A 26,855-nucleotide genomic window follows, 5' to 3' on the forward strand; every position below is an offset into this window, starting at 1 on the left:
AATATAATGTTATTTGTTAATTTTAATGTAGTATTCCGTAGGCACGCTCTCTATATAAATATATAATATATGTATGCATATAAGAAGAGGAATTGATTAAATAATCTTTTCACTTTTTATTTTCATTTTTTATATTTCATTGTATTTAAAAAAAATAATTGTAAAAAAAATGTTCTTTTTCAACAAAATATCAATTTTAGAAGCAAAACAAATTAACTGTCTAATTTTAATTTTAATTTATTTATAATTTTTTGTTTTAGAGTTTATGTCTAGCCCCGGCGTTGATAATTGAACGATATCTTTTTAAGGTAGCACTTTTCCCTTTAACAAATGAAAATATTGATTTCAAATCAATTAGTAATTTTAGCAGGCATTTTGTCTTCTAATATTTAATTATGCTGTGGCGTGGTAGTTGAAGCCAGCAACAACGTTTTTCGGTTTGCAAAATTTAAAAAATGTTTATGGTTTCTTCACAATAAAAAGTCAAAAAACCCCATTTTTGGGTCTTTGTATGGGGCAAATAACTTTTAAAGAGAAATTGGTAAAAATTTTCTTCTGCAGAAATAAATTTCTATTAAAGATCTATAACGTATGTACATGTAAATTTCAGCTTTCTATCGTCAAGGATTTAGAATTTTTTTGAAAAATTTAAACGGGTCCACAGACGAACAGACGGGGGCGGACAGATTGAAAGCAAAAATTTTTTTTGAAAAAGCACCAGAAATAATTTTTCTTTAAATCTCGCACTTCTAAAAGTAGGCTAAATTTTTTAACTAAAATATTTTCAAATATAGAAAAAACCCAGATTTCCCTCTAACTATTTTTGATAATACAACTGAGCCAATATACACTGTACTTTTCATTAAAAAAAATACATTGTTCGTATGTATGTTTATGTGTAAGAAAATGCAAATAAACCAAATAACATTGTGTGTTACACAATGACAATATTAGGGCGGTAGTGGAGCATACTATTTAATATTGAGGTATAAACCATCCAAATCCGAAAAAAAAATATTACAGTTTTTTTTTTTTTTTTTTGTTTTGTGTGTGATGAAAAAGGATATTATTTTGAATAAAAAAGAAAAAAAAAATATAATAATAAAAACAAATTTTTTTTGTTATTTTTTTTTTCTCTTTTCTTTTGTTATTTTTTAGATAGCTTTAAGTCCTCTTGTATAATGGTTGTAAAAAAAACATTGGCACTGTTCCGTTTGTTCCATTATCATATAACAAGTATATAAACTTGTCAAAATATATAGACAAATCCTAGATTTTTGTATAAGAAGAGATGAAACCTTAATAGAAAATTAAAAAGAAAAAAAGAGTAAAATTAAACCAAAAAAAAAAAAAGGTAAAAGAATTAGAAAATGTTGTAAAGAAATTAAATAAAAATCTAAGAAAATGAAAAAAGGATGAGAGATTATAACAGAGAGTAAACGACAGAATATAACAGAAAAATAAACATAAAACAAACATTGTAAATAAAAACTAAAATTACTTTTTAGCAAATCTACATGCAACCTATTATATAATATAAGGTACACTTATGTTTAGACCTTTGTTGTAACGCAATTGTTTGGGTTACATATTTGCAAATATTTATACATATAAACATGCATATATACATACAAAATTTTATATATTAATCCAAAGAAGATCCTTCAAAGGAAATTATAAAAAATATTTATGTATAAATAATTTATTTTTTTTTTTATTTCTCCGGTTGTTGGAATGTTTTTCTTTTCTCAAATAAAAACTATGTGCTTGAAAAATTTCTCATTTTTATAATATTAAAATTTTCTATATAATAGATACTCTTAGGTAGTAATAGTTCTTTTGGTAAAATTTAAGAAAAAAATATCAAGAATACACAAAATTTTGTTTAATTGACTGTCATTTTAACAGTGTATTTTTAAATAAACTTTTAAAATGACAGTCCATTGTTTTTTATATAAATTTTTTGAGATCAATTAAAATTTTCATAGATTATAGAACATTGAAAAAATTTTTGAAAATTTTCTTTGATTTGGTTCAATTTGGCTTTAAAAAGAGAAAACAGGAATTAATAACTGCAAACATGCAACTGCATTGTGTTTTGAGTTGTTTTTACTTTTGGAAAACGTTTTTGGAACTATGTATTTACAATGCTCTTATATCAACTGTATTTGAATCTTGTTAATGATGTTTTTCTTGTCTTTATAACAATTTTTAAAATCTATAATAACTCAGTTCTCAAATGACCTAGGCGAGCTGGTAGAGATCTCGATGGCGGCTTTTGTTTTATTTGCTCTAGGTTCAGTGAGTGTGAGGGATGGCCTGTACTTTCCATTACTGAAAAATTTTCCTTTTTAAAAATTGAGAGTTCGTAAGAGCAAATTATATTCTCACTCATTTTCAGTTACAAAATTGATCTTATTTAGTTTTTTCTCTTCTTCAATGCCTTGAAAGAGTCGGGAAAAAAACATTATGAACCAATTCTATAGTTGAACTAAAAATTTTTTATCACGTTTTCAGATAATCGTCATTTTCAATTAAACATTGAATTTTTTTCACGCTAATAGAATCTTAATATTGAAAGTGTTGTATTGATGTTTAAAAATATTTTACAAGATTATTTACCATAAAGATATTTATAACGTTTCTAATCGCCATAGTACAGAATAAGTTAATTGGCAGTACAATATTCAATAAGTTTAATTTTATAACAACGAAATAATATTAATTTTTTACAAATGTCTTTACAACCTTATTGGATTTTTGTGAGAAACTAAATAAAATAATTATTTCAATAAGAAATCAGCAACTTTTGTTTTTTTTTACAGAATTTTCCTAAATAAAATTTTCGCATATTCCTACTTTTTTATTTTTAAAAGTTCTATAAATGCATTTAGCAATGTATTTTGTCGAATCATTTTAAAATTGAATTTTTTCCAATATGCTATACGTGTACTACAGATAAATAATCCTTTAAAATAAGACGACATTCTGAATTGATCATGTTTTTCACAAAATTTTTCATCATCAGATTTTTTTGGGGAAGATTAAAGTTGTTTATACATAAGATTTTTTTACCTTGTTGTTTTGCAATTAATTTTCATTAAATTAATTCACTAAATTTACCGAACATAATGATCAAATCAGTGTTTATACAAGTCATACTTGGCACACTATGGTGTGTTGAAAACTTAAACTATGTACGATTTTATTTTAGCAACAAAATATCTTTTTAAATTTAAAGGCTTGCTCTAATAACTTATATTTAATAATTACTTGCGATTATATACATATATGTATATATATATATATGTATATGTATATATAATTTATAAATAGACATAATAATAACATTGTATGGGTATGAGTAATGAAGAGTGACGACGATGATGCGATGCAGAAGGTTGAAAAAAAGAAAGTGTTAACAGGAGGTTAATTTATTTTTATTTCCTTAAAAACAAAGCAAAATTGTAGGAGGTAGAAGATAGGACAGACTTTTGAAGACATTTTCAATATCCTAGTTTTTGTTTTTTATTATTTTTTTGTTGTTTTGGCAACTTCATATTTAAATATTATGTTTTTTCCCGAATTATTATTTTTAGTATTAAGATGTTTGTGTCTAACAAATTAATTCCTAAATGAGAAAAATCTCATTTAATGAAAAATTTTAAAAAGAATAATTGTGTTTTTCAAATATTTGTTATAACATGTTCATTTTAGATGTGCCAGCCTACACATAAAGAAAAAGTTAAACAAAGTAAGATCTCAAATTTTGAATATTTAAATTTATAGGTTATAGGTCCTACTCCTACATAACAGATTTTCCGTACAAAATATCATTCCGTTTCCAAACTGCTCCAGACTACTTTAAATTTGTTGTACATATTTTTATAAAAGAATTTTAAATTTGTAATTCTTGCAAAATTGAGGCTCACGCACCACTTCAACAAATCTGGACAAAGTTAAACGTTTTCTTTTTTCAATTTTTCAATTTCTTAACATTATATGTACGTTTATTCCTTAAAATTCTGCAATATTATGCAATTTCAAGCAAACACTACAAATGTTTTAATATTAAATCAATCCTATAGTTCTGTGAAATGAATTGCAATTAATATTGTTTCTGGAATATTAAAGTAAAATTTATAAAATTCTAAGGTTTTTGAAAATCGCACAAAATTCATATGATTTTAATTAACTATTTCATTAGCATATCATTTGCATGACACTTAGTAGCTCTGCAGTCTAGTTTTATTTCTTTTTAATTTCAGATACATAATAAATGCATACAATTTCAGTTATTAATGAAGTAAAATTTAAGTAAAGCATACACATATGTACATAACTGGGGCTACAATTTCATAGCGTTTTTCTTTCAATCTTCCACATTATAAAAGTTTGAATATAATGTTTTAGGGTGTTCACTATAAGTTTTTTCAAATCTGGATCTTAATATAATTATTAATATTACATCTGTACACAAAAACAGTTAAATAACACTGCTAAAATTATATATATATATATATATATATCTATTATATATATGTGGATATATTATATGGATCTATTGATTTTGAAGCGAAAGAATATGTAAAATGTAGATCAGGGATTTTTCATTTTCAATATGAAATTCTGGAGCTATGCCAAAAAAAAAGTAAACCAAACTTAATAAAATTAAAATTTTCGCCTATTTTATCATTTTACAAGAAAATTTATAAAAAGTCTGTTTTTCAATAGTGATTTTATTTTTATTCGCTGACGACGACAACAATATTATAAAATAAGGATAAAAATTATGCAATGACATTAAATTCAAAAAAAAAAAAATCAATTTATTTTCACACAAAAAAAAAAATGTATAAACTTTTGTAATACGGGTGACAGGCTTTTGTCAGTGTGGGATTAAATCTAATGGAATTTCCAAAAAATTGCAAATGTTCTTTTTCTCTTTCGGTTTATTTTTTGATTATTTTTATGCAACATAAGCACCCAATTTTATTAGTTAACTTTTTTAACAGTCTATTTTAATTGACAATTAATTTTTTTTTCTTAGTTTTTTTCTTATGACGAAAACCAGTCATCAAAAATAACTTTTATTATTGAACAATTTTATAATATTGGGAAAATTTATCAAAAAAAAAATTTTGTTTAAATTGAAAAAAAAAACTTGTATAATTTCTGTCCTACCACAATTTTAATTAAATTAAGGATTAAAAATATTGAAGGCACAATCGAATATTGAAATGTTTCCAATAAACCAAATTTCAATATTTGAATATCAAACATGAAAAACTCAAATATTGGATTGCAAGCAGTTGTGGTTGTTACCAAAACGTTATATATGCGAACAAAATTTGATATTTATTGAAATTAGAGCTGTCCAAATTACATGCTACACATGTATAGAGTTTCTTCAAATATTCATAAAAGCGGATTAATTGAACTCTAAGAATCCGTGACTTCAATAATGCGCTTACGATGTAAACTTTACAAAGTATCACATTCCAAAAAGTTTAGTAAAAGCTCTTGACATTTCCAAAATGCGTTCTATACGTAGCGGATACGTAAAATAAAAGTAAATTGGGTATCGAAAAAATCGAGCAACGTTTCTCTTATATATGTCATATAAATGTTGCCAGAAATTACCAATTAAATAAACTAGCATTTATTTTCAGATTTGACAAACGTCAAAGTATGTATTAATATTGTAAAAATTGTATTCCAAAATGTATCAAAAGCTTTAGCATTTTTTTTTCAATGTAAAGGTATTGAAAGCTCTGAGACGGTATTACAATCGTATTAACACCGTACTTAAACTTTTTTATAAATCGTTATTGAAATCACGGAATTTCTACAGAATTCAGTTGATACGCTCTTGGAAATTCTAAGAATCTTTTGCTTGGTCTTAAGAATAATCTTAAATAACACTTATAAATTATTTTTCATTTATATTAATTAAATTTAATGACATAATGTACATGTAATGTGCCTACTCATGCATATTATATACGTTGAATAATTATTGTCATAATTACGTTAAAATTTTACAATTCTCACAAAAAAAAGCAAAGTTTTAACTAATTAGTTTTTTTTTTTTTAAATTCAAACTAATTAACATAAAAAAATCAAAAAATATTGCATACACAGAATTAATAAAAGGGGATTAGGATTCATTTAAAAAAAAAAACTTGTAAAGTTTCGCGAATAATTAATTAATTTAAATTGAAAAAAAAAAGAGAGAAATTTTTACTTTAATTTAGAAATTTGTTAATTTAATTACAATAATTAATTTGAAAAATCTGTCATTTTATATGTCTGTCATTTATATTTAAATAGGTGCGTATAACATTTCATTAATGTCTAATAATTTAATAGAATACTCTCGTATTTGACAGTTTTCGAATTAATTTTCACGAATAAATTAATTAGATGCTTCTTTTTTTTTGATTTTTCAAAACAATTGTTATTATATAATAATATAAATGCTTGAAGTAAGTCTAAAGACTGAAGATAACTGCAATATTGCAGCTTGTTAGAATGTTTAGTATAGCGGTAGTGTTAAGAGGGAATGAGAAGTGCAAAACATCCGTGAAAAGACTTAAAGGGTCCCGACCCCCTATGTACGAAAAGCAAAAATATTAGTGTTTAGTTTATATGAAGATCTGCTAGGGGTCTACGAAGGTGAAAAAAAAAATTGGGAGTCTATCAAATGAAAATGGAGGTCTACGAAATGGGCGTCTTTCTCATTTTCATACGTTGTAGAAAAGATTTAAGCGTAGTTATAAATCTAATAACAAAATAGCAAATAAGATTTAAGGTTAAAACGAAATAAATTAATGCCAAACGTTGATAAATTATTATCAAACCGTCAAATTCATCCATTCTATTAAGTTATTTTTATTTTTTATAAATATGTAATAATATTGACATAAAAAGCAAGTGATGTATGTATAAGATTGAATTATTTTTTGTTTAGTTTTGCTCATGTAAATAAGTTTTTTATTTAATTTTCTCACATCATAAGTGTACCTTGCTACTGTTAGAAATTTAAATCTATCAAAGAAAATAGCAGGGGGTCTATGAAAAATTAAAACACGCGACAAGGGGTCTACGAGAGGAAAACGTTTGGGAACCTCTGCTTTAAATAAACTACTATATAACCAAAGAATATTATGTAAAATTAATTCGGGTATCTCTCACATTTGTAAACTTCACAATGCTCATCTTATTTCGATTATTTGAAGAGAAAAATCATATTTTAATAAAGCTCATAAATAATCCCGAAAATTTTGAATATATTAAATATAATTTCATTTAATTTTGTGTTATATAATAATTCTCATAAATATTTAATGAAAATCTGTTATAATTTTATTAAAGTACAAAATATTACAACTACTATTTTGTCATAGCTATTTTCGTAAAATTTTCTAAAACACTTAAGATAATCTATATTAATAATTTTATTAATTAGAATGATTTTATTTGCTTCTTCAGATATTTTATATTTACTTTTTATAGTGTTTACACTCTAATTTTTTCAAACTACATTTTTCATATGTTACAAATGTCACGCATGAGAATTTTCATAAAAAATTTTTTATTTACGAGTATTCATATCTTTTAAGGGGTGAGAGAGTTTTTTTCTTAGTTATAGGATTTAATTATAAATTTCCTTTTTCATATATTTCAATTCACATTTCATAAATTTTTTAACCTAAATTTAATTTATTAAAACGAAATCAATTTCATAAATCCTTTTTCATCTTTTTAACACCAATATAAATTATGTCAAAAATTATATTTATGTATGGCTGTTAAATGAATTTTTTTTTTTATAAATCGAAATAAAATATAAAGTTTTAAAAAGAAGAATAAAAAGTGTGAAAATTTTAGGATTTTTTCGTTAAAAAAAAATGACATTATAATCCAGCCAGTTAAAATTTGTTTGTAGTTTTATGAGCCCCTTGTTTGTAACTTATGAGTTTCTTTCAAATTGAATTTTTTTATTAACAAATTCAATAAAGATTATAAAAAAAAATAATAATTAATACTTACTAACCTTTTAATACTTTGTGAAGTAATAAATTGCGATGTTTGAAAACCAGAAAGGATCTTAGAAATTTTATTATTAATAATAAATGCATTGTTTTTAAAATTAAGTAGCACCATTTCGTATACCCTAAGTATGGTAAAACATTATCAAAATTATATTGCTTATGTGGTTTGTACAAGGGAAAATTAATTATTTTACTTTACACCAACTCAATTTTTTAAAGACTATATGATTATTTTTAAGTTGATTAACATACATCAGTTCTTCCACATATTGGTCGAAAAACTAATTAAGATATGAACTTGAATTCATAAAACGTATAGTTTCAATTTTACACCGCTGCATACTCTGCTTTTCATTGTATTTATTTCAGTACAATAAAAACCGTTAAGCTTCGAAAAAGTCAATAGTTTTCGATATATGGTTTGCATTACTAAATTACCTTTCAAGTTATTGAAACTGCATTTTCGGGGTCACAACAATAAAATATTAGTAAGTATTTTAAATTCCGAAACATTTTTCCTAAACACTATCATTTTCAACATATTGTAAAATTTTCACTGTTCGAACAAGACTTTTGAAATTGTGTGCATTACTTTAGCGTTTAGATTAATTATAAAATAAGCAAATATTGAATATAGATCTCACAATTTTACTTTAACATATTATTTGCTTTTATGGTTAATATAATTAATAATAAAATTAATAATGAAAATGAATTTCATGGGACAGAAATATTTTTCAAATTCAAAATTTATTAATAAAAATAATTTTAAATTCTTTCTTTATAACTTTTATAAATTAAGGGCCTGCTTACATATACATACATAACTTACATAAATATTCATGAATAATTTTAAATTGTTAAAATTAATTAATATTTTCTTTTTTTTTTCATTTTAGATTTTTAAATCAAAATGGCATTTCCAGTATTCAACAATATTGCCGCTGTTCTCCAAATAAATACTATTAGTATTCCGACAAATACAATCATAAGAAAATATTAAGAAAACTGAAAAAATAATTGAAAATTTATAAAATAAAAATATAATAAATAAATAAAAAAAAATTTTTAAATACCTGCAATAATTTCATATTTGAATAAAAGCGAAAATTAGAAAATAGAAATAAATTTCTATACTGTCATAGACAACAAAGATTTTTCCATAATTTAAATTATAATTTTAAAAAATTTTTATTAATTTTACACAAAACATTACCAAAAACGCTTAATAATTATTATTCAATTGTTTGATTTGAAGACACAAAACAAAAACAATAATTTTTTAAAATAATCTACTAAAAAAAAAAGAATTAATAAAAAAATATACAAAATGAAAAATCGTACATCTGGCTACAGTTCGGATAATGAAAATTCATCAAAAAAACAGCAAGATTTAAGTATACTTAGAAAACCAATTTTAACATCGATAACTGGTTTCTTAGAGGCTAAACGTGCTTTCGAGAATGGAACAGAAGAAGTAAATATTTTCAATTTTTACTAGATTTTTAAAAAATTTAATAAAAAATAATAGAAGCATTTTTTAAATTGATTTTTTTTTCATTATTTTGTAGATAAGAAGACTATTGAGTCGTGAATGTGACATTTTATATGAATGTAAGACTTGCCGCAATGTTTTTCGAAGTTTAACAAATTTCATTAGCCATAAAAGAGTGTATTGCCGTGATTTTTATAATAATACTTTTGACATAAATAGAAATGGTTTTATAGTAAGTAAAATTAATTTAGTATAAATAAATTTATTTAAATAATTTATATACGTAAAAATTCTTATAATAAATTAAGCTACTTTGCAAACAAAGCAGATTAATTTACTGAAAATAGAATAAAATTTTAAGATTTACATGAGATCATTCATAAATACTTTTTGAAAAAAATAAAATACTTTTGCTTATATGCAAATTCAATTTTAAAAAATAAATTTTTTTAGACAAGCTCTCGAAGTTTTGTATAAGTTAGAACAATAATGTTAAAATACATGCAATATTAGTTGCTCTATAGTCTATTGGTTTACATTTAGAATAATATTTTATATGAAAAAAGAATAATCTAATTCCTTAAGAAATGTATTTCCCAATAATGTATCCTCCTTCCCAAAATGTATTTTACGATTTACTAAAGGAAAATGCATATTTTGTAGTAAAACAATTCAAAACTTATTAAATAGCAGCAAAATATGTGTATAATTTTGTTTTTTTTTATGTTTTTACTTTATTCATTTTAGGATCAAGACATCTCAACAATAATACAAGCTGAAGAAGAATACACAAATTCTTATAAGTCCAATAATAATCATAAAACTTCAAAAAAGAATATTATATCATCAACCAATATTAATAGTAATAATAATAACAATAACAATAATAACCAACAAACCTCAAACAATAATAACAATAACAATAACATAGAAAAATCAAATAAAGACTTAACTAGTATTATAGAACGTTTAATTAATCGTGAGCAAAAAAATCGTACACTTAGATTATCTGATTTTTATGAACAAGTTGATTTAAAATTAACACAAGAAGAAATATTAAAGAAAAATCATATATTACAATTGGATGGTATACCAAATAGTAATGTAGCTGTTTATCAAACTGTTAAAAAAGAGGATTGTGATAATATTAAAAAGGAAATACTTGAAATAAATGACATTGTAAATTGCAAAACTATTTTGGGACCTGATGGAAAACTTTTGGATACAGACAATTACAATTGTAATGATGAAAATCATTGTAATATAACAAATAGCACAACAAATGAAACGAAAATTGCCAAAGGAATTGAAAATAATTTGAATGAAAAAAATATAATATGTGAAATATGTTAGTTATATAATTTAGAAATTATTGGGATTGGAAATTCTAAAGTATTATTTTTCTTTTATCATTTATTTATAGGTAAACTAAAATTTTCAACCGAAAAAACTTTAAAACTTCACATTCAAACAAAACATATACTTTCTACTTATGTATATCAATGTCCATCCTGTTCTCAAACATTTTTAAAACCATCAGAAGTTATAAGACATTTGAGTAATGATCACAAGTAAGTTAAAAGATTTCAGAGCTTCAATTTTTTTTTACATTGTTAACTAAATTTGATTTTTTTTTTTTGTTTTAGAAAATCATTACGACGTATACGTCAAATGAGAGAAACGATTTTCAAAAGACGCATGAGAATTGATGAAGTACAAGTAAAAGGCCCTAGTCGTGAATTAGCTCGTCTTCAAGGAAATCAAATAGATAATATTGATGCTGAGAACCCTCGGGCTTGGATAGATAACATTGATCGCTCACCAAGAAATTCTCCTTTGTGTAACTATTGTGGGAAAAAATTTGAAAGACGGGCTGTATTAACTACACATTTACAAACTTGTACAGCTAAACATCGACAAACTCCTACACTTATAAGTAAAAAACTAAATGAATTAACTTTTTCAAGAGAAAACTCTTCAACTTCACGTAGTTCAACATCATCGCCTGCAAATAATAATAGTATAACAAATGGCAATCCAGTTAGTTCCAATACAAGTGCAACAAGTTCTCTGTTAGCTTTTGCTGCTAAATCAATTGCCAATGCCACTTTTGAACCAATTAAATCTGATGAAACTAAAATCGGTTTCAATTCCAGCAACAAAATAATTGAAGCTAGTAAACCAAGAATTGAGGAAAGTGTAGCTGAAAGCATCAATAAAAGAAAACGTCGTAAACCAGAAACAATTATAATTAGAAAAAGTGAACTAGTTTTAAAGTCAATCAAAGAAGATCAGAATATTGAAAGTGTTATATCGGACTTAAAAAATACAAAACTTGATCAAAAAAACGTCATAAAAAAATCAAAGCAAATTCCTGATTTAAATACAATCAAAGAAATTCAAGTAAATGGAAATCTGGAAACAAAAGATATTTTAATTCCTGAAACTATTGAGAAAAGTATAATCCAAATGAAACAACAAGAAAAAAATGCACCTAGCTCTTCAGTTGTTTTCAAAAAGCGGGATTTTAACAGGGAAAAATTTTTAAAACTAGTCACTCCACGCAAAGATTTAATTTTTTACTGTCGAATTTGCAAAAAGGCTTTTAGCGCCCTAAGCAATTTAAGGCGTCACATTTCAATGTTTCATTACAGACGTCGTAAATTTGGGTGCCATATATGTCCTTATAGAGCTTTTCGGAAATATGATGTTGTTAATCATTTGAATTCTGCACATTCTCTTACAGGAGAACAAAATTTAGATCAAATTTTAGTGGCGGAAGATAATTACGGTAAAGACGATGTCGATGGAGATATTATAATTTCTGATAACGGGGAATTTAAAGGTGAAAAAGAGGAAGATATTGAAAATATTAAAGCAGATATAGCTAAAGCCAATATGGTAAAAAATAAAATGCATCATTTGAATAAAGACGAAAATTATATCGCAAAAAATTCATCTGGGAAAAAAGGACGTAAGCCAAAAGAGCCTTACGTTATTAAAAATATGCGTGCTCCTGTCGAAAATAGTATCCCATTAGAAAACATTCAATCACCCGTAGATGTTATTAATCCAGCTCCAGGTGACACTATTGAAATTGATTTGAAAATAGTTCCTATTGAAGAAACGAATGTTGGGAAACTATATCCAAACGTGATAATTAATTCTAATGAATCCGCTAATACAACAGAAAACGATAAGATTAGCAACGTAGAAAACTCTGAAAAATGTTTGGAAAAAAATAATGAAGAAGAGGATGGAGTAGATAAAATACCAGGCAGCATCAAACGTTCCGATTCTATTTTGTCAATATCATCAAATGAAGATCGAACTGGTTTAACAATTAATACTTCTAGTGCAAGTCCAACTTTGAAAAGACCTATTCGAAATCGTGTGAAACCTGTTAAAAAAGACTTTGTATATGATTTGTCTAACTTTCTCAAAAAAGATATGCTCTGTATTGAAAGGGAGTCATTTAGTTTTGGTAAAGCGACTGGAAAACGCCGAAATATAATAGTAAATTTAGACGATAGCAGTAGAGAAAGCAGCTCTTCAAATAGTACAATCAGTAGTAGTTCATCAAATAATGTGAACAATGTAATAAATAAAACGAGTTCAACGGATGATGAAAGACGAAAATTGGTGTCCAAGAGTGTAGCAAATGTAAGTAATAAATATTTAGTTGACAAAGAACTTTACTTAAAAACATTTTTATATATTTTTATAGACAAGTTCTCAATCCTCAACTTTGGAGAACAAAAACACTTATTTGAATAACACTGCGGATCCTTGCATATTAAATACAAAGTATTCACCAAGTATGAATCAACTTAAAAAAGAGCAAAGTACTCAGTCGTCTTTAGAAATTGATCCAAAAAGTAAAATATTGAATATCAGTAACGGAATAGATAAAACGTCACCTAATTTTACAAATTTGTTTAAGAGTTTTGAAGATTTGAAAAAAGTAAAGCATGTAAGGCGAACCTCAGATGATTCCGTCATAAGACTTTTTAATAAAAAACGTAAGTTAACTGACTTCGCAGACTTAGCTTCTATGTCAGATTCATCTCTTTCGACTGCTGGCGGTCTTTCAAATAAAATAGAAGTTAACGTGAACGGAACGGTAACCGAAAATTTAAAACCAGAGAAATCTCTAGAAAATGCTTTGGTTAATAATTTTGTAGGGGGACAAATAAATAATAATAAAGAAATGATTAAAAATGTGCCAAATGAAATAAAACCTATCTTAAATTTAAATCAAAACAGAATCTCTGAAATACAACAAAATTGTGAGGAAAAATATGTAATTAAATGTCCGAGCGATAAAGAGTTTCAAGAATATTTAATGAAAAATGATCTTTCTGAACCTGTTAAAAAAATTAATTTAGCTGCAGTTCTTGAACAACAAGAGAACGATTCCGTAAAAACTGATTCAACATTACATCAACAAAATTCATTACTTGTAAGTGGAAAACGTATAACTTTACTACAAAGGTTAGCTGATAATAAAAATAAAAAAATGCAAGAAAGTTTGTTAAGAAACGCATTGGAAAATTAAAAATTACATTTCTAGAATTTTAGGTAGTTTTGTTTTGAAGATTTTCAACAAATATAGAAAATTATTATTAATTATGTATAATATGACTGAATTTAATTAATTTGAATTTTATTTCCTTTTTTATATGTACCTTCTTCAATTGAAAATGTATCTGAATTAGAACATGAATAACTTATAAATTCTTTTTATTTTAATTTATGTTTAATTTTTGTGTAATTTTCAAAAACAAATAATATTGCCATAATAATATAATTCAGTTTCTTTATCATTCTTTCTTAACTTGTTCTTAGGTTGTTAGTTAACTATTTTAATTAATATAGTTATCAAAAAAAAAAAGAAATATTGTTATATTTAATTTATATCAAAAATATAAAAAAAAAGCTTAAATATAAAAATTTCAATAGTAAACAGTGTTTTTTATTATTCCATTGATTTTTCAGTGTTTTAACTGGTTGGTTGAAAAAAATTTAATATCCATAGTAAATTAAATATTTTTTTTCAGTGAATACCGAATTTGTTCCACTATAGGTTCCAACTTAGAATTGCACTGTGCATGTTTAATAAGAACTGCTTAAACTGTAAAGCTATACTTTTGAAAATATAGAACTATCACACAAGATGAAGAGTAGCGATCGTTTTTACAAACTCACATCTCTACTTTCTTCAACAAAATATTGAAATTCGTAATTTTCATTCATGAAAATTAAATTCCATAATTTTAATTTTCATATGTAAGAAAAAAAGAATAATGACAACTTTAATTCAGTATTAGAACTTAAAATTCTCGAAAGTTCAGAACTTATAAACATTGATTTGGTCCGAATTAATATTACGTTAAATATAGTCGAGAACGTTTGCTAAAAAAATTAAATTATGCAACGTAAAATTTTTCATACTGCAATGTTACCATTCTTCGTACCGTTTAATAAGCACTTATTGTACATACATAATATGTGTGGAGGTTGATAAAATATGTAACTAAACTCATACATATTTTCTTTTATAAACATTAATTTTTTCCATGAGAATAAAAAATCGGTATTTTTCAAAATCAGTGGTTATGGGAAGTTACTTAAATTTAGAATAAGAATAGGTCAGCTGAATTAATAAATAAGAAGAATGCAAACAGCCTAATTTAAAATAGGTAAGAGAAAATACTTACGTTTTTGATTTTAATGCTATAAATTTATTATTTTACTAAATTTTATATTAATATAGAATCCTGCAAAAGCTTTTAATATGCAATATCTGCTTATATATAAAATGTCGAAATAAATAAATTAACCAAATTAACAAATTCGTTCGAAATTTCTTCCAAAAGCTTTAATTTTGTTCTGCTTTACTATTTTAGTTTTTAAACAAGTTTTTATAGTTAACGATCTTCAATATTCTCCTTCTCCTACTTGAATGCTAACACACAGAATGATATATTCCAAATGTTTTTTTTCTTAAGAGCTTGTTTTTTTTATGTTGGCGATACTGTATTGCATGTATAAGTCAATTCTAAGACAAGAAGCATTATTTAATTAATGATTTCATACTAAATTCATAATTATTTGGGTATGAAGTTCCCAACGATTTAATTATAGCTGTCGAAAGTTTTCTTGTGGTTTGAAATAAAAACTCAGCAAAAATTATTTAATTTGAAACATACATTTTATTGATATACATTTGAAAATTCTGTTTTGTTTTTTTAAGTTCGTTTAAAATTCATTGATTATACTTATATAATATATTAATAAAAGTAAATAACTTTGAAATATGGGTATTTTAGTAACATAATACTATATAATGTTTTATTTTAATTAATAATTACTGACATGAAATCAATAAATTTTTGGGCTAATAATGTTTATTTTATTTTTTATAATTTATAATTGCAAAAACCCTGATGATATAATGTTAAAGTAGGGTTTAATCTATTCTCTAAAGTGTTTTGTTATATTTTATAATTTACTTACTTACTATTAATGTTTTGTTAAAGACAAATTGCGTTGAAAATTAATATTACTAGCCAAGCCTGGTCCTTTTAAATACGTTTCTATATCTTTATATAAAAACAAAAATATGTAATCATGTATAAACATTCAAATTATGTTATCTTACCCTAGCGAACAATTCAAACGAACTATCTGTTCCAATATAAGAAGATCCTTCAATAAATTTACCCTCAAACTTGTTTCTTTTTCATTTTCAGTTTTCGTTACAATTCAATCAGCAATATCAATTCTTTTTGGCCGCAATTCGTCATCGACTTTAAAACTTTAAGAGGCTTAATGAAAGTATAAATATTGGCAAAACGAATTGAGACTTTAACAATGTTACTCTAAATATTCTCAAGTTAGATATTAGTTGTTCTGCTATTAAAACTCCTATTATATCTAGAAATTAAAATAAAATTACTATTAAAAACTATTTTTTTTTATATTTTAAATACCTGAAATAACAGAGAGTTCTTCCATCTTCCCCTTGAAAAAAACAGTATTAATTCTAAAATCTTACTTCTACCACGAGGTCCTTTAATGTTCCCTCTATTTGAAAATACTTTCATTGGTATATTTGCCACACCATAATTTTTCTTTTAAACTTTGTGGACATATTTTTTCCAAAATATTTCAATAGATATATAACCTTTCAGTATTGTTGCTTCACCTTTTAGCTTAATTTGTCTTTTTTCGATGATAATAATCTTATTTTATTTAATAATATGTATCACACTTTTAAATTTCTTCACATTATTTTCTTTGTTCCATGTGTTTCATGTGACGACTAAGTATGATTAATTGACTTATGAATTCTCAAATTATAGCTTAAAGGAATTCTTATTAATCTTGTAAAAGCAACAATATTATGGATTCACTTAGTTTATGTTCATTAGATACATCAAATTTTCTTTATAAATTTAAACACTGTTAAAGTGTGGTGAAACCCTTAGCAAATTACTTCAAAGCCTAATTGAAATATGGATTAAACTTGCTTGCTTTTCATATTTTTTTATAATTAAGAAATTTGTTATTCTTTTCCTGATGGCATCATTTTTTCTCACTCAAATTATTTGTTTCCAGCAAAAGGTTGAAAAAAATTCCATTTATCTTTACTCATTAAAACCTTTTTCATCCACATAGACACCGGCTAAGATATCGCTTGTTTTGTTTTTTAAATTATCTATCAATTGGTGTTATTTTTTTGGTTATTAAAAGAAGGTTAACACAATTAATAAATAAATCTTGAAAATTGCAAATAATTTTCCCGTACTGTAGAAATTCTTCTTTGTTCTCGATTTTGAAAAAACCTTTTTTTTATTTGCTTTTTCAAGACAGATTTTGCGTTAAATTTGCAAAGAAATTCCACACTAACTGTTTCATATTCATTACCCTTAATTTTTGTTGAAATATTAGGAGAAAATTTGCCACTAAACCAAATCTTATAATTATGTTAAGGCCAAATTACTTCCTGATGTGGCCCGGTTATCAGGAAGGCTCCGTTTGCGATAGCTCGATATTATATCCCCCCGCTACCAATCATGTCCACTGGGCACGGGTCGCATAACACCACTGGATTAAGGGGTTGGCAGTTCTTAGTTTGTTGCTCATCAATGTTATTATTGAATCACTGCAACGTGAGCCCCCACACCACGACAAGGTGACTGCCTTGTGGGGGAATTAAGTATATATTTTTTTTTAATTTCATGCATGTATTTAACATTTGAAAATCGCAAGGAATTTGAAATAATTTTCAAAAAAATAACCGGAAATTTTATATTCTATCTCTGCAATGGTGCTATGTTTTTATTAATTGTGTCATTGAAGAATTTTCTTCATTAGTGAAACGAAAATTCAATTAAAAGTCTAATCATATTTAGAATAAATATTTAATAGTATAATTGCTATTTTTCTTGTTATTACTATTATATTTATGTCACCTATTAAAAGAGATACAAATTAAAAAATTTAAAAAAAAATTCAAATTCACTGAAACACTTTAAAGGCAAGCATTCTAAATTATATTATATTTTACAACTCCTTTATAAATACCAAAAAAAAGAAAAAATATGAATAAATAAAAAATATGTTTTTCAATTATAATTTTATTTGTTTCCATATTTTTTTGTTTTGTTTTTGCTTTTGTAAAGTATAAATAACAAAAAGTCATAACTATTTAAAATAAAAAAATTGTATATACATAATATTAGAATAATAATTATATTTAAACATATTATGAATTTATACACGTTTGTTTTTTATATATAATTTACAAGTAATATTACATATATTTCATATGTATTATGTTCATACCATACTACCATGCGTGTAGTACTTACTCTTATCATAAATGTTAAAGATATATTTTAATTATCGTGAAATAAAAAAACTTAAAAAACGAAAACAAAAAAAAAATGTTATTACTATATAAAGAAAATATTTTTTTCTTTTCATTAAATATTAAGATAATTAAATTTTAATTTTTTAAATTCATCACTTCTTTTGCAAATAGTGCCGCTCTTCGTGTATTCTTATATACATACTTTAGTCTATATCTATGTTATAATTATGTAAGTATATTTTGTAGTAAAGTTGCATATTTATTGTTGGTTTTTTTATGTATGTTGTGTACATAGGTTGTATTTAACCAATTTTACTGTTTCCCTTAAATTATATTTTGTAAAAAAACAAAAAGTTTGAAAAAATTTAAAGCAAAAATTTAAATTTTTTTTCTAGACCAAATAAAAGGTATAAAAAAGGAATTCTTGATTTGATTTGAAAAAGTATATCGAAATAAATTAGTTAAAACTTAAATTAATCAGATACTAACAGAATGTCACATCACTTGAATTGATGGGTTGTTTTTTAAAATTTTATAATATTCTGAATAAAACTAATTTCAACATTTGAAATTTTATACTGAAAACCAAAATACTTTTCAATAATATCCCATCACCTCAAGTGATACGTCTAACAGAATATACGTAAGTATGCTCGTTATATTTTATACACTAAGTATATTTATTTTAATGCAGTTAAAGATATTAACAAAATCATAGTAAAAGAGAAACTTTTCTAGAAGCAAAAAATATTTCTTACGATTGATTATGTTGTTTGTTACATACTCTATTGGTGATTTTGTTGTAATATTATACATAAAATGTGTGTAGGACATTATGATTTCTATGAATTTGAACATTTGATAATTCTGAAATTTCGATTTTCTGATTCTGAAAGATTTGAAATTTTAAAATTCTGATTTTTTTTATTCTTGATATTATAAGAACCATTGATTAATTATTATTATTATCCTGATCCTAACAATATTTTTATTTTTGTTTTAAATAAGTTATTTATTACATTATTATAAATTCAATTTATTACATTATATAAATATTAATACATCAGTATTTAATTTTATTAAATACTGATATTTTTATTTTTGTTTTAAATAAGTATGTAATCATTAAAATTTTCATGATTAAATATATTTTGTTTTTTTTAGTAATTAGTAAAATATTTTATTAATAATTTGCTATTTTTAATAAAATATAAATTTTAAAAGATACATATATGTACCTAAATATTTAAATGTCTTTTAAACCAGTTTTTGTTAGGTTACTTTATTATATTGCAAGATACAATGTATTTTTTTTTAAATATGTACAGAAATTTTAAATTAACTATGTAGTCACAAAAAAAATTTTTTAAATTTTCAAATTTTTTGTATAAAATATTGAAAAGAAAACTACCAAATCATATTCATATAAATTAATTGGACTTGGTATTCAAAATAAGTCAAACTTGAGAATTCAACTTTAAACTAATTCAAAATATCACAATTGCTTAAGTATTAACTTTTTTAATATCCAATCATGAAAGTTTAATTGAAAAAGAACGTCGAGCCTTTCTGAAGAAGCCAATTAATTCCCTTTTTGTACCTTTTTTAACATATTGCATTTTAAAGTTTACAATTTTTAAGTTCCATTATGTACACAACTATCTGCCTTTTTATTTTATTTAGCAATTTGTATTGTTTTACGCAGATCGTTTATTGTAATTTATAGTTGCTTAATTCTTGATTTTTTTTTAAAGCGTATGAGATTTGAATGCATTTAATGAACAGTTAAATCTTTATTTATTTTTTATGTATTATTTACTCTTTATATAATTTTCCATACTTGCATAAAAAAAGGACAATTTCCTTCAGTAGAACATGTAAGCATTTAATTTTCATGTAAACACATTTAACTACTCCACGTATTTTTTTTTTAAGTTAACTATAATTTCGAGATATTCTTTATATTTTTCAAAATTATAATTACTATTTTAATTTTTTTTCATTATTAAATAATTATAATATACTAAAATTTTAACCCTGTTTTTTTCGTTTTAATTCGAAACTTTAAATTTGTTAAAAGTTAAATTAAATTAAAAGAAAAATTATTGAAGAGATATCGCAAAAGCTTATACAGTTATTGATAACCATACATTATTAAAAATTAGAAATTTAATTTTAAATAAGCAATTATGCATTAATTTCATTATTATGCTTATTTCATTTACAAAATTTCCATTATAAAAAATAGCAGTTAACTTTTTAAATACGATATTTTGATCAAAACAAAAATAAAAATGTAAAAATAAAATTACATACTAATCCACAACTTGAGTTCAATTTGAGTTTTTATCAATCCATAACGTACTATTGATTCAATTGTACTATTACAATTGGCAAAAAAATTAAAAATACATTAAAAAAATTAAACTTAAAAAAATCAATAGCCTTTAATCAAAGCAAATATGTAGGTGATTCTCAGTGATTTCATTTTATTCATAAATGATGGAATTTATTTGCTAGAATTTAGTTTCATTTAAAATTTTTATTTAATACGGAAAATTATTTTATCTCTTTATTTAGAAAATAAGTGTTTTAGTATAACTGTTTAAGTTTGTAAAATGTATGTAAGCTAATTTATTATTTTAATTTTATATTAATATTGTTCAGATTTATATTTCAAAAACTTTTGCAACTGTACTTGTTTACTTATTTTGGATTACTTTGAAAGTAGAAAATATTTAAAATTTCGAATCAAATATTGGAAAACTAAAGTTTCGACATTAAAAAAAAAATGTCGAAAACATAAGCAGAAAAAAATATTAATCTCTAATTTTATAAAATTCTAATATATATATATATGAAATTACTTTGTTTCAAAATAATTTTTTCCGCTTATCTTATTTCTTATGATTTTTTCAAAACATCATGGTTATCACTTTCAGAATTCTTTGAATTATCACTTGGTTGCGTAAGAATATTGTCATTTTTTTGAGCAAAAAATAAATTTCTTAATATCGATGCTTTTGATGGATTATTTTTTCCATCAGGACTATTATGATTAATGTTTTGAGAAGACAAATTAGTGATAATTGTATCAGGGGAAACAGCTGTAGGTGAAATATTTGGTGAATTGGTTGGTGTCGTGTTCGCTGACGTCGATGTAGCAGCGTTCATTGTTGACGGAACTGATTTGGAATAGGAAGACGAAATTTCATTATTATTATTGTAATTAGCTATGTTTCCAACACTGTTATTCACATTTGGATATTTTCCTTTATAAATAGTTCCTTCAACAAAGTGAATTTCTCGAATTAATGTACCAATAATTGGTTTATCTCCAACATATTCTCTATTAATTAAAATTGTGCTCTCAGGTTTTATATCAGTCATATTATTATTATCACTACATTCTTCTTCCTCAGCCTGTTTTTCTAATTTGACATTTTCTGGTATATAATTAGTACCGTTATTACTATCTAAGGACATAGTACGAAAAGCAACTGGATTTGGTTTTGTATGCCTGGCACAAAATTGCAGCCTTTTAACAGATGATGCTGTGGAATCCATATCATCGCGAAAAGATTTTTCAGAGCTACGGAAGGAACGGCAACTTCCAACACTAGCCTTGTCAACCTGAGAATCCTTAAAAAACCAAAAACATTTTTTTTAATCAATTTAAAATAAAATTATGTAATTACCTGGTCTGTTACAGCAACGTCTAAAACGCGATTTCTTTCGGATATTCCATCTTCGCTTACGTTCGAATAATCATTTGTTTGCTAGAATTATTAATATAAAATTGTTTAAAACTGTTTATAGTTGTTATATGTTAAAATTTTTACTTGTCTATAGCTCAAAATTGAACCAGCCAATGCTTTTGTTGAAGCCGTATCATTTGAAATATTTCCCGATTTTTCACTGATGCATGTAACGGCTGAAGCGGTCTCGGATAAACTAACGTCAGCTTGAACTTCCAATCGATGTCCAGTTATGCTACCTGCCAATGCTGTAGTTGATTCATTTTTTGAAGATAATGATTGTGCAACACTAAACTGGGGACCGTCTCCTTTATTAGAAACACCTACAATATGACTACCACTTGCAACGCTAAGACTAACTTCACCAATGCTCGTACCACCTATACGTGATACTGCATCAACACTTGCTCCGTCACTTTGATTTCTCGTGTTATTTTCCTCTTCTTCCTCATCAAAATCAAATTTGAAACCATCTCTAGTAGTTGAAACTCCACAACCAGCCCGACACAATGATACTGGAACAACGCCATAAACATAGAAAAGCAAAATTGGAACACCGATAGCAACCGCCAGGCCAGCTAAGATAGGGGAAACGAATATCTAAAAGAAGCAATACTTTATCAAACCCATTTAAGAAAGAAATTTTTTTTGTTATATTTACTGAGGCTAAAACTCCACCAACAACAGCGCAATTTCGTCTGTGCTTGGTCGAAGATTTATACCGAGTAAAAATCTTTTTTCCAACCCAAACAGGAATACCTAAAAAAACATTAAAATTTAACATAATTTTAATATTGTTTCATCGGTGCATTTTTACCAATAATCATTGCAGGAACGGCTATACCAGCTACTAAAGCTATACCTAAAGGTGCACCGACGAGTGTTCCCAGTTGCCACATAAGTTTCTTCTTTCGAGACCACGGTTTTTTACCCCAAAATGTACATCCCGAAGGACTTAATAAAACAAGAATAGCCAGATTATTTAAAGAATTTTTATAACTTTTTTAAATCTATTACCTTAAGTAATGCAAATCACTAATCTCTTTCATGCATAACCAACAGAATTCTGATCCACAAATTGAGCAAACCATATGATTACAAGTTCCGTCATCCATTTTAACAATTAAAACTTGACATCTAGGACAAGGTTTAATATCGTCTCCATTACGATGTTGAATATCAGGGCTAATTATTTTGCCAGTTGGGAGCTGGGCTGATGGGCTTTGTCTTGAAGCACGAGCTGCGTCACATGTTTGATCCGGGTGCCACTCAGCTTTGCAATGGTAACAAAAATGCAAACCACAACCAGGTCTTTGGCATCGAATACGAGGGCATGATGCACATCCAGTAGCAATAATAGCGAAACTGCTCAATGAATCATTTTTTTAATTGATCGTTTATTGAAATTTATTTTATGCGATATAAAATCATTTTACCTGCAATCTGGCGCTGGACACCATCTTGAATCTGGGTCGGTTAATAAAAAACGTCTAACCATAAAATCCTCATATTTAGTTATTACATCCGAATAATTTTTTAATAATGTTTCTATATCACTTGGATGCATCGCCTCTGAGCACTGTGGGCACGCTATAATTTAATTGAAGAGTCTTAATTAACAATTTTTAATTTTACATTTTTGAAAATATCTACCAATATCAGTCCTAGATTCATTAATCTCATTTTTTAAATATCTTTCTAAGCAATTCCGACAAGCTGTATGTTTACAAGTAAATAAAGTATAAAATGCGTTTGGTGGTGTAGGAGTGTTGTAACAAATTTGACAATAAAAATTATTATCACCAGTTGAATCACTTCTCTGCGGTGAACTAATAGAAGCTGCTTTCGAATTGTTCGGCGCAGTACCCAAAGGGAATGAACAATCATCACTTTGTATACTATTTTGTTGTTGTAGGCCGTTGTTGGCATTCTGTCGTGATGTCGATGCGTTTTCGCCATTCGATGTCTAAAACACAAATATTGGAGCAAAATTTTATAAAGCAAAATACGAAAAAAGAAATTTAAATATGAAATACTACATACTCGTAACATATATTAAAATTTTTGTAATACTCATATAGATACACGTATATTTAAAAAAGATTAATGTTTATTGAGTAGAAATCATTCAGAAATCTTTGCTTTTTTTCGATTTTTTTTTACATTTTACCTTTTAAATATATATTGGGTATGAGGTAGTATAAGATAATAAAGAAAACCCAGAACAAATACATATAAAATAAATTATTAGAGGCAATTTGTGATAAGGAAATATAAAAAGCACTTACTTATTAAAGAATTGAGTTTTGTATATGCGTAAATAACACAAACCCCTTTCAGAAATTATTTTTAATAGGTACCTACATTATAGAGAGTGCTAGAACTATGTGTTATTGTTTTAGTATTTTCTTCTATTAAAATTTATCATTGAAATTTAATCTTAAAAGTCAAATAAGGAAACGTAAGCATTTGAAAAAATAAAAAGTATAATATTATGTTCTATTAAAGAAATAGTGTTTTGAAGTAAAATTTCTAACACTTTTTTTTTCGTTAAAATATTTTAAAAATAAGTTGATAATTGGTGGAACTTTTAATTGCGAAATGTGCCTTATAGTTTTAAGTATCAAATATTAGTTATATTATCTTAAAATATTGTCACTTTATTACCTTATTTCCATAGCTGGTGCTAGTGCCTTCCCCATGTTTTTTGTCATGTTTGCTATTAGAATTTGATGTAATACCACGTTCTATATCGCATCTTTGACCAAGTGTAGGACTTCCGCGGGCAGCTCTTGCACCTGAAATACATAGGTACATAAAAAATATAAGCCTTAAAATAATATCAAAAATAAATTTGGTTTAATATATTAGATTAATAATAAATAGCCCTAAATAATTTCTTTTAACAAAATAAGATTATATTGAAAAAAAATAAATCGGAAATTATTAAAAATTTAACTTGAAAATATAATTTTATTAATTTAAAAAAAAAAACATATACTAGCTGGATGGTAGGTATACCTATTTACCTTCCTTTATACCCAGGTAGACACTAGCTATTACCAGCCTATATAAGTACAAACATACATGATTTTATAAGCAAATATAGGTACATACATGACAAGAATTTAATAATATTGAATTTTTACATATTATTTTGCATTCATATATTATGTATAACATTTGTTAAATAATATGTATTACAGAACCTAACTTTCATCATTACCTCTTAAAAAACAAAAGTCATTACCTCTTAAAATATCTCTATAAAAATTATTTAATAAATTTATGAAAAAATTTACTAACCTTGCAAAATTAATCTCCGCAATGAAAACCCACTCGGACCACTAAATAATGAAGTTCGACTACGTCGACTCATATCTTTATCGTATTTTCCTTTTGGTTTTTAGTTTTTCTAGTATTTATAATTTTCTTATTGAATTTGAAATTTAATAGCTTGGCAAAAAATCACATAAAAGCGCATTTAAAAATTGCACGAAATCTTATGATATAGAAAAATTTTATCAACTTTTTTTTTTCTTAATTTTTTAGCCGTAATTAATAGCAAAATTCTTATTTATACTAAATATGGCATTGAAAATTATTTTTTCTTACGAACTAGATTTTTATTCTAATATTTTAAATTATAAAGCTCTAAATTTATACATGTATATGCATATATATACATACATACAGATATTTATTAATTTTATTCATTAATGACTATTATGCGTTGATAACTTTTTTTTTTAATTTATAAGTTGTGCTTAAATTATAATTAATATCTTATTTTGATAAAATTTTTAAGATTTTTTTTTATTTTCTTAACAAATATGGTGGGTGACTAATCTCGTATAATTTTTTTTTGATATATCGCGTATCGGGTTTTATGTGTGAAAGTAGAAAAATCCCTGAGACGTCAAAACCGAAATTTAATTGATTTTATTTTTTACTATAACATTATAATTTCGTTGTAAATGCACAATTTTCATTATTTTAAAAAGATAACAGAAACATGTAGTACGTGACGAATTAAAAAATTAAATTTTATTTTCACTTAAATATTTAAAAGTAAATTTCTTAATTTATTACTACTTTACTACATGGAAAAAACACTCATACTACAGTTGCTGGTGCTGCCAGTGACAGAGAAAACAATTTTTTCAAAGTTTTCCAGCTGACAAATATTTATGTAGTTATTTAAATAATGCCCTGGTTAAAATTGAAAGCATAATTTTTCATTAATTCATTTCAATACCATAATAAACATTTCAAAGATTTTTAATAAAAATGAAAAAGAATAGGCATATTTGGCAATCGTAACGTTCCTACACAATCATTGCTATACTGGAAATAATTGTGCTTGTAGAAATACTCTCTGATACAAAGTAATATTACTATAAAACCCCTATAACGTAATATGCGGTAAAGCCTTTATTTTAATAGACGGGAATTTTCTTACTCAATTGACGTTTAATTGACATCAATTGACGTTGTCAAAAAATTATATAATAATTATAAGTGGAAAAAATATGTTTTATAAGCGATTATTAGGTAAAATCCAATTCTATCTCATTAAGGAACCATTTTATTAATAATATTTTCGAAATATGAATATTTATTAATGTTTTTTCCAAGGCCAATAGTATATAAATTCAATTTGA

At 25.0% G+C, this 26,855-nt stretch overlaps 2 protein-coding genes and 1 long non-coding RNA gene across 5 annotated transcripts in view; 1 reads left to right on the forward strand and 2 right to left on the reverse strand.

Moving 5' to 3' along the window:
* Positions 1-14,359, forward strand: part of LOC129608289 (uncharacterized protein MAL13P1.304) — a 76,197-nt gene extending 61,838 nt beyond the window's left edge. For 2 of the 3 annotated variants that reach the window (XM_055519699.1, XM_055519707.1), the window contains exons 2-7: positions 8,957-9,534; positions 9,629-9,784; positions 10,300-10,900; positions 10,976-11,123; positions 11,199-13,215; positions 13,280-14,359. In XM_055519699.1, coding sequence (XP_055375674.1) covers positions 9,388-9,534; positions 9,629-9,784; positions 10,300-10,900; positions 10,976-11,123; positions 11,199-13,215; positions 13,280-14,110 — 3,900 coding nt within the window. In that variant the 5' untranslated portion in view covers positions 8,957-9,387 and the 3' untranslated portion in view covers positions 14,111-14,359. Of the gene's footprint in view, positions 1-8,450; positions 8,546-8,956; positions 9,535-9,628; positions 9,785-10,299; positions 10,901-10,975; positions 11,124-11,198; positions 13,216-13,279 lie in introns of those variants that run through there. The other variant, XM_055519715.1, reaches the window with a different exon arrangement.
* Positions 14,360-15,744: 1,385 nt separating this feature from the next.
* On the reverse strand, positions 15,745-17,764 carry LOC129610386 (uncharacterized). The gene is made up of 3 exons (XR_008697089.1): positions 16,548-17,764; positions 16,217-16,491; positions 15,745-16,157 (listed from the first exon to the last, which is right to left on the reverse strand). It is a non-coding gene; the product is annotated as an uncharacterized LOC129610386 (long non-coding RNA).
* Positions 17,765-19,682: 1,918 nt separating this feature from the next.
* LOC129608391 (E3 ubiquitin-protein ligase RNF19B-like) lies at positions 19,683-26,298 on the reverse strand. Its single transcript, XM_055519878.1, has 10 exons — positions 25,498-26,298; positions 24,859-24,989; positions 23,845-24,157; positions 23,628-23,781; positions 23,209-23,556; positions 23,009-23,145; positions 22,853-22,950; positions 22,276-22,791; positions 22,132-22,212; positions 19,683-22,075 (listed from the first exon to the last, which is right to left on the reverse strand). Exons 1-10 carry the CDS (start codon positions 25,568-25,570, stop codon positions 21,338-21,340), a joined length of 2,589 nt encoding a protein of 862 aa, XP_055375853.1. The 5' UTR covers positions 25,571-26,298; the 3' UTR covers positions 19,683-21,337.
* Between the last annotated feature and the right edge of the window lie 557 nt (positions 26,299-26,855).

Source organism: Condylostylus longicornis, unplaced genomic scaffold (genome assembly GCF_029603195.1).
Source record: "Condylostylus longicornis isolate FDR11 unplaced genomic scaffold, ASM2960319v2 ptg000004l, whole genome shotgun sequence".
In the NCBI taxonomy this organism is placed as follows: domain Eukaryota; kingdom Metazoa; phylum Arthropoda; class Insecta; order Diptera; family Dolichopodidae; genus Condylostylus; species Condylostylus longicornis.